Source organism: Parasteatoda tepidariorum, chromosome 7 (genome assembly GCF_043381705.1).
Source record: "Parasteatoda tepidariorum isolate YZ-2023 chromosome 7, CAS_Ptep_4.0, whole genome shotgun sequence".
NCBI classification, from domain to species: domain Eukaryota; kingdom Metazoa; phylum Arthropoda; class Arachnida; order Araneae; family Theridiidae; genus Parasteatoda; species Parasteatoda tepidariorum.
Genome location: NC_092210.1, coordinates 87,940,527 through 87,954,143, shown reverse-complemented (window position 1 = coordinate 87,954,143; position 13,617 = coordinate 87,940,527). Strand labels below are relative to the sequence as shown.

At 34.4% G+C, this 13,617-nt stretch overlaps 1 protein-coding gene across 1 annotated transcript in view; it reads left to right on the top strand.

Moving 5' to 3' along the window:
• The window catches only part of LOC107454900 (fatty acid synthase), a 70,939-nt gene that overhangs the window by 19,736 nt on the left and 37,586 nt on the right, over positions 1-13,617 (top strand). Inside the window, exons 6-11 of the mRNA XM_043042920.2 lie at positions 85-207; positions 1,460-1,693; positions 3,489-3,937; positions 5,156-5,392; positions 8,690-8,879; positions 11,345-11,574. Of these exons, the coding sequence (XP_042898854.1) occupies positions 85-207; positions 1,460-1,693; positions 3,489-3,937; positions 5,156-5,392; positions 8,690-8,879; positions 11,345-11,574 (1,463 nt within the window). The remainder of the gene's footprint in view (positions 1-84; positions 208-1,459; positions 1,694-3,488; positions 3,938-5,155; positions 5,393-8,689; positions 8,880-11,344; positions 11,575-13,617) is intronic.

Below are 13,617 nucleotides of genomic sequence, written 5' to 3'. Positions count from 1 at the left end.
AAAAAAGATTTTGGAAGATCCTTCGAGATTTTTATCATTTGAAAATTTGGTACGGCACCCTTATATGGATTTTTAACTTTATAGCTGATGGTATGAATAGAACAGAAGCAGTGGCAGCTATATTCATTCAAAAAGCAAAACATGCTCGAAGAGTCTATGCTAAAGTTTATTCAACAAAGTTTGTAACATCTGGATTCGTTCCTGAAGGTCTGTCTTCCTTTTTAAATTTTGTTTAATATCAGTTTTAACTTGTATAAAATCCATAATTTCACCAAAATCCAAATATATATAAAATCCAAATTATTCTATGTGTTTAAAAGCACAATTGAACACTTTATCTGTTTTTCGTATGTGACTAGTATTGAAATAAAAAGGCAACACAAATGTTCTTTTAACATTACTCAAATTTATATCGTTATCAAATTAATTTTAATCGATTTTAATTTACACGAAATAAATTTTGCAAATGATAAAATTTGTCAAACGCAGTGACTAATATGTTTTAAACTCGGTTCATTAGAGTTTGATTTTAATTAGAAATACGCTGTAAAATTAATGGCACTATCCTATTCTTTTGAGCAAATTAAAGCAATAAGAAATCGTCAGTTAATAAATGGTACTTACAATCGATGTGTTTTAAGAATCTTGCAAGTTAAAAATGTATCTTGGAAATTTCTAAAAATTTAAAAGGAGCCATTCACTCATTAAAAGTTAAACGTAACAAAAAGTTTAAAATCTAAGTGACTAATAGGTTTCAAACTCGGTTCATTAGAGTTTGCTTTTAAATATAAATATGCTGTAAAATTAATGGCACTATCCTATTCTTTTGAGCAAATTACAGTGATAAGTAATCGTCAGTTAATAAGTTGTACTTACAATCGATGTGTCTTAAGAATCTTGCAAGTTAAAAATGTATCTTCAAAATTTCAAAAATTTTAAATGAGCCATTCTCTCCTTAAAAGTCAAGCGTAACAAAGAGTTTAAAATCTTGAAAAAAAGAATAAGGCGTGTGACATTTTAATAATTTTTTATAAAGATGTCTTTGAAACTGAAAGATTAAAACAAAGAAGATTTTTGCATGTGTAAAATATCTGTTTAAGATATAACTTATTAACTAAAGTATAAAAAAAAACTCTAGATGTAAACAAAAATTATTCAAGGAAATTAAGATTTTAAAACGTAATTTTGAATGCGTGANTATTTAGAAGCTACGGGTTAGTTTCAAAGGAGGACGGGTACATTGTTGGGCGAGCCATCCTCGGGGACGGGTAAAATTTCTGAGTTTTTTCGAGCCCTGAAAAAAATTCTAGATGTAAACAAAAATTATTCAAGGAAATTAAGATTTTAAAACGTAATTTTGAATGCGTGAACAGCATTGATTAAAGAGTACAAACTTGAAACCTCATATTGTAAATATTTTGTCTTGTAGTCATCAAATCGGATGAATTTTGTTTTGTAGGTATATCTGTACCATCTCTGAAAATGCAAATCAAGCTATCCCGGGATATTTTGTCGGAGAATGGTTTGATACCAGATGACATAGACTACTTTGAAGGTCATGGTACCGGGACGCATGTTGGTGATCCTATTGAATTGAATGCTATTGCCGAAGTGTATTGCAGAAACGGAAGGAAGAGGCCTATGTATGTTGGATCAGTAAAAAGCAATATTGGACATACAGAAGCTTGCGCTGGTGCGTAGAATAACTTTATAATGTATCACAGGCATGCCAATTAATGCAATCATTTGTTATAAATTCACTTGCAAATATCGTATTTAAAAAAATCAATTACGATGTATTCTACATAATACAGTCAAACCCCGCTATAGTGAACACAGTTTATAGTGAACTCCCGGATATTGTGAATGAAATGTTAGGTCCCGTACCTTGCTATACACGTATTTTTTGTGGATATAGTGAACTAAAAAAGTGAGGAAGTTGGATATTACGAATTTTTTTCAGTCTTCAACTGATTTTTTTTCTTAAATAAATAATTTATTTTTCTTAAATAATTTCTTTTTTTTAAAATAATTTTGAGCTGTCTACTTCAAAATAAATACATATACTGATTTTTAAAACCATTTGTAGAGTGGAATGTAGCGATAAGCATTTTCTCTTGTTTGCTTCTTTTATCACACTTTTCCATCACTAAACAGAGTCCTACACAAGCGAAGAGTAATAAAAAATAAAAGCAAGTTAACACATTATTTGTTACTATGTATTATTTTTCAGTTATTTTTGTATTTCATTTTATTGGTCATTTATTTAAATAATTTATTTAAATAATAATACTCGTATAATGAAAAGAAGGAGTTCGGAATCATTTGTTAAAATTGTTTACGGAACGGATATAGTGAACTCCCGGTTATAGTGAATCGAAAGTTCGGTCAATTGAAGGTTCACTATAGCGGGGTTTGACTGTATATCGTTTCACTTTTTTTCCAATATTATTTCTATTTGAAAAGGCAATTGTTTTTAATAACATAAAATAATGATTTTCCCTACCGTAAGGAATAAAACTTTTTTAGGTTTATAGTAGCTGCGTGTTATTTTTTTCTTTTTTAAAATTAATTACAATTTTTTATAAATAGGATCGGACCAAAAAATGATCCAGAAATTGAAAAATTGAATGATCTAGCAATATACGTTATTCTTAGAATTATTATTAGAATTATTTCTCACCAAATTGATAATCAGTTACAATTTTCGTCAATAGATGGTTTGGCTGCCTGAGAACTGCAAAACGATGTATTAAACATAACCGTTATTTGCAGCGACAACGTGACTTGGTCTGGGGGGGGAGGAATTTCAATTAAACAGACGCCCGTGTGAAAATTTCAATCGACGTGATCCGAGAAACAGCAGAAAAAATTGTATTATAATTTTTCCAATCAGCACAACACTATCTGCTGGCGAACTTTGTAGCGAATTTATTCAGTAAATGAAAAAAAAATCTGATTTCTTTTTTAGTGAAACGCAGCAAATAGTATATTTCTATCTTCAAGTTGTTGCCGTTGTTTCCATGCGACTTGCCATACAGGCAAGCCTGTTTGATGAAACCGAGCTAATTTAAGGCAGAGTGAGCGTTTCTTGTTTCTCAGTGGCGCCATCTACGGCCAAGATTTCGACTTCTGCCACATCATACGTCGCACCCGCTTATAGGGCAGGCCTATTCATACATCCATTCATTCATCCACAGATCGTAATTATGACCTGAATCAGAGAACGATCGATCTCCAATCCAGTACCTCCAGAGGCATTTATTTGTTATGGGAACATGGAAGACTTTTTCGACTCAACAGATTTAACGTGCATCAGTCACTTTACTACACGGGGAGTCACGAACTCTCGGACATGGGCCCAGTGCCCTACCGACCAGGCTATCCCGGCCTAATCTTCAATTAAATTTTAAAATCGAAAGCAGATAATTTTACGTTAGAATAAATATATGATTCAAGATGTTTATAGCAATACGATTTAATTTCAGGTCTCTGCAGCATCATCAAAACTTGTATGGCACTGGATAGAGGAATGATTCCCCCAAACTACAAATGGAGCACACCAAACTCCTTCTGCCAGGAAATGGTCGAGGGCAAAATAAAAGTTGTCACGGAACCAATGCCGGTCGTCTCGCAGTACATCCCTGTAAATTCCTTCGGCTTAGCTGGCACAATAGTGCAAATCCTCCTGAGACAGCATTCGAAAGCTTTAGAAGACAGCCCGAATAAAAAATCTCCGTTACCAAGGTTTCTGCTGTATTCCGGATCGGTGGAGAGCGCTGTACAATATGTGTTCGATTACGTGAAAGATAATCCAAACTTGCCGGATGAATTTTTTGCTCTCCTTCACAAGTTGTCATTCTGTCCAACTTTTCTGAAACCTATAAGGGGTTATGCTCTTTACAAAGATCAATCTAATCCTGTAACAAGTATGAAGGTATAGTTAATGTTTTATTACCTATTTGATTACTATATTTACTACTTGCCTTATAATCCGAAAGTACGAAGATTTTGTATAAATTTGAGTTGTTTTCTACCCTGTAAACAAACTAAATTTCCTCAACTTTAAATATTCTATTGCTGATATTAGTAGCTGGGGGTTCTTGTCACTGTGGCTTTCCGTACATTTTATTTTATAACCGTCGTTGAACATCCGACCCAATTTTGAGTTTATGACTACTAATGTTCAACTGCGTAGCCTTGTAATTTTTAACCCAATCCAAAAGAGAAGGGAACTCCTGGATCAAATATTGGGAGGCTGAAATTTTGCCTTCCAGAAGGACTATTTTTATGGAAGTAAGCCGCATTTGCGTTACATGAAGAGGAAAATCGTGAAAACCACCAAATGTTAGTCTAACAGCAAGAAGACTTAAAAATGAATGAAAGGTCTATCCAAAATTAGGATATTAAACGATCGTCCTTTGCCCTGCATAGTTGGAATTCTAATCACAGTTTTGAGTTTTCTTCTACTAAAAGCATTCAACGCGGCTCTTCATCTACCGAGTTTATATTCTCCATATTTCGAAGATTCTAATAATTATTTTATAATACTTTTAGTATCCCACTTCTTTCCAATGGTTGGAAATCTATTCTTATTTAATCTCTTAAACCCTGGGGATTCCCGCGAAATCCCCTAACACCTAATTCTTATCACCTTTTCTTTTATTATCTTGTTCAAGCTTGTTCCTTTGCCCCGATTGGTTAAACAATTTTACACGTGTTTATCTATTTACTTTTCAATTGCCATCTGGTGTTTAGGCATTTAGAAAGGTTCTTGTTTAGAGAACCGAAATTATAGTATGTCCATTTCTCTTCCTTATTTGCGACTTATTTACGTTATTTCTTGTTTTGATCTACTTAGCACAAAGTATACCTTATCTTTCTTTTTCGACTCTTAACATTAATTTTACGTTTTGGGTATTTCGCCAAATCTTGAGAATTTTGTACGAGAATCGAATAATTTTTACACACAATTGTAAAATTTGTTTTACCAAAGATAATTTCATGCAAAAAGTAATTTTTAATAATTATTTTCCTTATGTATTTTAATAAAGTATTCGTGTAATAATTTCATACATACTTTTTAATAAAGTCTGTGTGCAATAAATACGCACTTAAATTTTAATAAAATGTTTTTTTTTCTTCTCTGTAACAGCTGTGTTTGCCAAATAAAAGACCCGTATGGTACATATATACCGGTATGGGATGTCAATGGCAAGGTATGGGTCTGCAGCTTATGGTATTCGATGCATATGCGAAATCGTTGAGACGATGTGCTGATGTCTTGAAACCTTTAGGGTTTGACCTCTTTAAAGTTCTGTCACCAGATACGAACGAACTAGGAATACCGAGAAAAGTTTGCAACGCCCTCGCTACAATCACAGCAATTCAAGTAAGTATTTCAATTAAATACACTGGTGGACAAAATTAAGAGATGGAAGACATTTTCCCAAATATCTCAAAAAATACTGAATATAAATAAATGAAATTTGGCATGGAAATAGCTTATTCCATGATAATAAAGTTTTTTTTTCTAATGGCAGGCACTGAATTTGAATTTTTAGCCTATACTATGCCAGAATTGTTGCTCATTTCGCGTTACCCAGTGGGCACCTGTGAACCAAAGTCAGGGAGGCGAGCAACATTGCCCACGCCACACTGCCACAAACCCGTTTATAGAGTGGGCCACATTCACACATCATACACACACACACAACAGAGGACAGCACAAAGAGAGAGAGAAACATCCATGCCCAGAGCAAGATTCGAACCCGCAGCCTATGGCTTCGCAGTCAGGCACGCTAACCGCTCGGCCACCAGGCCGGCGTAAAATAATGAAGTATGCAAAACGAAATTGAAAGTGCCATTCACTGGCAAAACCTATTGTCAATAAATCCAATGTAGTCTGAACTTAAGGATAAAAGATGACAATAAAAATGAGGCTAGTACAGTGTGTGTTGCCTCTAGTGTGGTGTATGGTCACTCCTGACAGACAGACAGCATGCACAACGAGTATGCATGCTGTTAATAAGCGAGTTAAGGAGGACTTGTGGAAGACCCTTCCATTCTTTCACCAGAGCAATTTTTTACTCCAGAATGGTTCTGGGGGGAGGTTGGCGCATCTCAATAGCTCTCCCAACAGCATCCGAAGCATGTTCAATAGGATTCAGGTCAGGGTATTTGGCTGGCCAATTCATGCGTTGAATATCCTCACTTTCCAGATACTCATCAACCATGAGAGCCCTATGTGGTCGCGCATTGTCGTCCATAAAAATGAACTCTGGGCCAACAGCGCCTCTGAAAAGACGCACATAGGGCTCTAGGACCTCCTACCTGTACCTCTGGGCATTCACAGAAGCATTGTCAAACACATGGAGCGGTGTGCGTGTATCTTGCATGGCCCCTGCCCAAACCATGAGTCCTCCACCAGCATAATGGTTCCTTTCGATAATGTTGCTAGGATGGAATTGGGTTCCAGGCTCCCTCCATATCAATAACCGTCCAGAATCAGGTTGCAGACTGAATCTGGACTCATCGGTGAAGAGAACATTAGCCCACAAGAGTTTTCCTTTTCCTTGAATTTTAAAGTTACTAACTAAATTTGCCGACAGATTGTATTGCTAATATTATTTATAACCGTCGTTAAACAGCTGATCCAATTTTTGGATTTACGACTACTAATGTTCAACACCGTAGCCGTGTAATTTTGAACCCAATCCAGAAGTCAAGGAACTTCTGAATCAAGTATTGGGAGAGAAATTTGCCTCCGTGGAGGATTTTCTGATAAAACTGACCCGCATTTGCGTTGCATGGTGTGGAAAGCCACGAAAACCTTCCACGGTTAGCCTGATGGTAAGGGAACTCTAATCCATGATCCGTCTACCACTACGCATTTGCGTTGCATGGTGTGGAAAACCACGAAAACCTTCCACGGTTAGCCTGATGGTAAGGGAACTCTAATCCATGATCCGTCTACCACTAAGGAGATTTTACGTCAGCACTGTGGTCGGTGCAAGTCAGATGTTGAATTCGTCTAGATCAGCCATCGCTGGGATCCGAACCTGGTCACCTCATTGGAAGGCGGGCGCTCTATCTCCTGGAAAAACTACTAAAATTATTTACAACAACAACAAACACTACGTGGTTGCAAAATTAATTGAAGTCGTAACGCCTGAGCAAATGTTACGAATAGAATAGTCTGAAGAAAACTTTGTATTATAGTTTTTCCAGTCAACAGCACCATCTGTTGGCAAACTTTTAAAATAATTTTTAAATTTGAGTAAAAATATTTCGTTTGTGAAGCAATGTACAACAAATATTTGTATTATTTCTAACAATTCTATCTTCTTCTAATTTGCAAGTTGATTTTAAGTTTAATCGTTGCACATTTTCGGGACACTAAGTAAAAAATAATTCACATTTCATAATCAAGAACATGTATAACGAAAAAACCATAAGGTACTATTTAGGATAATACTTGATATTATGGACACTAACAGAAAACATCACTCAGAATTTTTTAAAAATCAATTTTTTAATCATTTCATTTAAAATCAATTTATATTTATTAATACGTAATTTCATAATGCAGCAATTTAGAGTATAAAGTGAAATTTACATAAATGGAAAAAGATAGAACCTTAAGAATTAATGAGTATATGGTAAAAATAATCTCTTCCAAACTTTAAATCATGTTTTCTTGAACGTTTTTTTATGCTCGCAAGTTGCATTAACTTCTTCTATTTAAACAAATTTAAGTTAAAGTTTTATAGTGCGTCGATGTAGAATTATTAAATATAATAAATTTTTAAAAAAACTATGGTATTACATGCAAAACATAAAATATGAAATATTGAGAATCAAGTTGATATAGTCTCGGTTACTTTTTAAAGACAGCAGATGAGAAGTCGATGGTTTATTTGATGCTATTATTGTCCTTCAAAAACCACCGGGCTATGCCTGAACTTTATTTGACTAAGAGGATAGACTTCTTAATCACCCCCCTTAATATATACTTTTCAGAATCCTTGTCGAGACTGAAGTAAAATATATTCACATTATGGGGTCGTAAATTCAAATTTAGAAAAGTAAAACAAATCACCCTATAAATGACGAATCAAAGTTGAGGAAAATGGGCTTAAAAATATCTGGATTTAACTTCATCTTATTTGATCACCATATAAAAATTTCAAGTTCTCTCTGTTTTTCTCGATAAAAATCAAATAATCTCTATGCTGATTCGTCAAATTTTGATAGCATTTTTAGCCTCGCTTGAATATAATAATTTCTGATTCCTAATGTGTATTTGTTTCTTTCATTTACTCCAAGGATTATAAATATATATCTATATAAAGAATGATAATTATTTAACACTCTGAATAACATCGAATTCTCAGCCCACATCGGGTAAAAAATTAAGTAATCATGTATTTGAGTATTGTTCGAGAAAACGCCATTTAAAATTTTCGTAAAGCCTATTGCAATAATATGCGCAGCAGCACAAAAAATGCTCCACCCTTCCCATTTCTTTGAATTTAACTTTATACTTTAATATTCGAAAATACGCTCGCTTGTAAATTACGTGAGAAAAAAATTGTTTAAAAATCTTAAAATAGTGTCCTTTCTTAAAAGTATATTTAATTAATATACACTTTAAAGTAATTAATGAAAAATTTGAAATTTTAAACAGATAGCTATGACAGATCTGCTGACTTCCTTGGGCATTAAACCAGATGGAATAATTGGTCACAGCACAGGAGAATGTGCTTCTGCCTACGGGGACGAAAGTGTTACTTTAGAGAAAACTTTGCTTGGAGCGTATTTCAGGGGCTTTTCAATTGAGCAATCAAATCTAGCGGATGGAGCAATGGCGGCCGTTGGTATGTAATAATATAAAATCTCAAAACTCTATTTAGTGTGTCTAAAAATTGAGTTGATTGCGTAACTATAAAAGTTTAATGATTACAAAGAAAATAAATAAAGAGTATATCAGATTTAAATTTAATGAGGATTGATGTTTATCGGTAAGTAATAGTATATATATGTTACCGGCAAAGTATGAAACGCCGGCATTCCATAAAATGCCTAAGAATTGTATAAAATGCCGGATGTTTTTAGGCAAGGTATGAAAATGAGAAGTATTAGATAATTTCCCTAGGCATTGTATATAATGCCTAGGCATTCCATAGAATTACAAATGCTATTTAGGCGAAGTATGAAAAAAACATACTGATGAGGTTATTAAGTAAATAATGTTCATTTCTCAAAAATAAAAATGTTATTCCGAAAAATTAATGAGAGTGCCATTAAAAAAAATTTATTCAAAATGCGTAAAGAAAAATTAAAGTAGTACAAAACATAATTTATGCCTTTCTTATTTAGGGAAACAAAATTTTCGTATAAAAAATTCACATTCAAGTCACATTTATTTTCAGTTTAGAAACAAATATTGCACAAAATATCCATTTCATCACCTTTACTAGCATGGCCACAGAATATTTTACACTTTGCCGGTTTATCATTTGGCATTCTAGAGAATGCCTAGGAAATGTGCGAAATATAAATCATTTCATACATTGCCAGCTAGTTTTAGGCATTATATACAATGCCTAGGCTATGCCTTCCATAGAATGCCGGATTTCAAACTTTGCCGGTAACATATGATATATAATTTCTAACTCATCACAGTGTGTCTTAAAATTGGGTTGACTGCATTACTCTCGTAGGCTGATTGGAAAATCCTACTCCTTCCTAACTGATGACGTTATTGGTTATTCTAAATGCAATAAGCCTAACAAATATGGCGTCTGCAGTTTACAATGAGTCGCATTTTCCAATTTGCCTACGCATTACTATAGAATATAATTCTAAGGAAAGTTAAAGAAAGTAGATGAATAGAATCTTAGAATAAAGTTCAAAGAAAGCAAGGGCGACCATTGGTAAGTGATAAGCCTTATTTCTACAGATACTCAGTATACCTTTATTTCTATCTACTATTTTTCTGTAGTCTTTCACTCCTCTCTCATATCTCTAATTTAAAGCTGTGAGTCGTGAATTTGATCCTGGAGAACCACTACAGATACTGTGCAGTTTATGCGCAACAAGGTGTTCGTTAAACCTGTTGTGGTTCGAAATTACTTGGGGTGAGAGAGATATCATCTTTTGGTTAAAATAAGAAATATTCCTGGATAAGCAATTGAAGATCAGAGTAATGGGCTGGAATCCTTACCCCGATAGTATATTAGTATGATGATTTTTTTTTAAAAATATGAATTAAATTTTTTTAGAAATACTTATACACATTTCGTAGGAAATTCAATCGATGGAAAAATTTGGATTTGAAAATCTTTAGTTTTTTCATTTTAAAATATACATTTCGATACCTCATAATCACTTTGTTGTCAAAATCCCCACTTTTGTTTTTAACGGAAATTTATTAATCTATTCACGGAAAAAGTTTAATTAAATAGTTATTTGCTGCGAAAAATATCAATATATATGTTACCGGCAAAGTTTGAAATCCGGCATTCTATAGAATGCCTAGACTAGCCGGCAATGTATGAAATGATTTATATTTCGCACATTTCCTAGGCATTCTATAGAATGCCAAATGATAAACCGGCAAAGTATAAAATCTTCTGTGGCCATGCTGGTAAAGGTGTTGAAATGGATATTTTGTGCAATATTTGCTTCTGAACTGAAAATAATTGTGATTAAATGTGAATTTTTTATACGAAAATTTTGTTTCCCTTAATAATAAAGGCATAGATTATGTTTTGTACAACTTTCATTTTTCTTTACGCATTTTGAATAAATTTTTTTAATAGCACCCTTATTATTTTTTCAGAATAACATTTTTATTTTTGAGAAATGCACACCATTTAGATAATAACCTCATCAAGACGTTTTTTCTATACTTTGCCTAAATAGCATTGAATGCCTAGGTATTATATACAATGCCTAGGGAAAGTATGTAATACTTCTCATATTCCATACCTTGCCTGAAAACATCCGGCATTATATACAATGCCTAGGCATTTTATTGAATGCCGGCGTTTCATACTTTGCCGGTAACATATATATTGATAGAATTTCAGATTTGCCGTTATCAAGAAAAGGAAGGAAGACCTTTAGGATTGGTATGGGGAAAAAATAGCAATTTTTTAAAATCTTTCATAATATTCTTTAATTTATGACAGAAAAATGGTGGTTATAGAGAAGGAAAGTGTGGAATGTTTGCACTGAGTAAGCCAATTGGAGTGTTACAAACAGTTTTCGCCGAATGTTCAATATATTGTGTCCATTAAGTTGAACCTTTTCAAAGTTATCTGTTTTTATAATTCAGGTTTAAGTTGGGAGGAGACAGTGAAGCGGTGCCCAAAGGGCGTATTTGCTGCATGCCATAATGCCAATGACTCTATAACGATATCTGGAGCAACCGATGCCGTGAACAATTTTGTGAAAAAGTTGGAAGAAGAAAATATCTTCGCCAAGGTTGTTGACACGTACGGCTATGCTTTTCACTGCCCATTCATTAAACCAGCTTTGAAACTGCTGAAAGAGAAACTTCTTCAAGTAAGTGGAAAAATCATCTTTAAAAATGCTTTGGAAAAAATGCTTTAAACAAAATTACTTACCTGCATTACTAAACTGGATGTCACGAGTCTGTTTTGATTAAAAAATACAGCTTGAAAAACTTAAGAAGTTTGAAATTTTTGGAAGCATATTGAATCATGATAGCGTTAAAGTTTGCGACAACTTTAGCACAGTATAAATTTGAACCACACAGTATCACATTAAATATTCTTTCTTGAACTAAACTCATGGTTTAACTTGGAGGTAAACATGGTTCAATTTATCACCTTGCTAAGGTTAAGGAAAATTTGCAAGATTTTATGACTTGGTTCTACAAGGAGTGATCAAATGAAAAGGTACGAAACGACACGGTGGGTACAAAATGTAGACTTTATTCAAAATATACACCATAGGCCTGAGCACAACGATCCCACTGATGAACAAGCCGCAGGATTCCTTGTTCCCAGAATTCCTGTGGTCGTGACGAGACCCGGTCCTTCAGTAGGTCGTCCGAGATGAAGAGCTTCCCTTTCAGGTGTTTCTTCAGTGGACCAAACACATGGAAATCGCAGGGCGGATGGTCCAACGTCTCCCACTTGAACTTGGCCAGTTCCATGTGTGTGACTCTGGAGACGAGTGGACACGCGTTATCATGGAGCAGAACCACACCCTCCGTGAGCTGCCGTGTTCTTTTGTTCTTGATGGACCTGCGTAGGCGTCAGAGTGTCTTACAGTACTCATCGGAGTTATGGTTTTTCGGTGCTCTAGGAAATCGGATAACACCTCGCTGCTCCTCAATCGTCGAATTTTGCAAACGCGAACGCCATCCTGTCCTTATACGGACTGCCGCATCATTTGGACGCCGCTTTTGATAAGAGCCTCTGCTCTCTCCTGCTCATGCGGGCACCTGCGCATGCTCCGATCCGAATCTTAGACTCCAATCGCATTCCGAGATGTCTCGCTACGTTCTTCCATAGCGGAATATGCAAATATTCAACTGTTTTGTTTTTACGTCGTTTCGTACCTTTTCATTTGATCACCCCTTGTACGTTCAGTATGAGTCAATTTTGAACTTTTGTAGACAATTTTGTCAGAAATTCCCCCAGAAAACACATGGCATTCTGAAAAGTGCAGTACTCTGTTGCTTTCGTTTTTAAACAATTCCGATCAAATTCAATTTCAATTTATCTTTTGCCAAAACTTTTAAAACGGAATATTTAGTAATATAAAAAATATTCTTTATATTGAGTGTACAACATTAAAAGAACATGTGGAGTAAGGTTCCAATTTTTAATTCTACCGTTCCGCTCAAAATTCATTTAAGATATAGCAGTTTAAAACCAAAATACTAAAGGGAAAAAAAAGGAAAGAAAGGAAGAAAAAAACATTTTCTTATCCCAGATTTGCCAAAATGTAGAATCATAAAGCAGTTTTTAAGTTTCTAGTGCAGTAATTAAACTATTTATTATTTTTTCAAACATTAAATTGTTAATAGATCAATATTACACGATAACAACCCAAAAGTAACTTTCAAATTTTTCTTTATAAAAAAACACACTCAAATTTGTTTATATTTTATAAATTTTACGTAATTTCAAAGGTTGAAGGTTTGCCCATAGTTCCTGAACTTGCCTATATTTCACGTAAACCTGAAAAGTTTATAGTAAAAGTGAAAAGAGTCTTTGATTAGAGCCCTCAGGGCAATAGAAAAAGAGCGAGACCTAAAAATACTTGGAACTGGACGATTGTAAGTGAATTGAGTTGAAAACAATTTGAAAGACATGAGGAGAGGCAAAATATCTGGTCACAAATGGAGAGAGATTGGAGAGTTATGATAGAAGCCCCTTGCTCCAATTCGGAGTGAAGAGGAACATACACCGAAGAGCCTTTACATTATGACCACCCTGCTAATAACATGTAGGAGCACCTGTAGCCCTCAAAACAGCTAGCTCCCGCCGTGGCATTGATTCCACAAGGTGCTGATAGGTAGTCTGAGGTATCTGGTACCAAGCGCTCACTTTATGAATTATACGCTCTGATGAA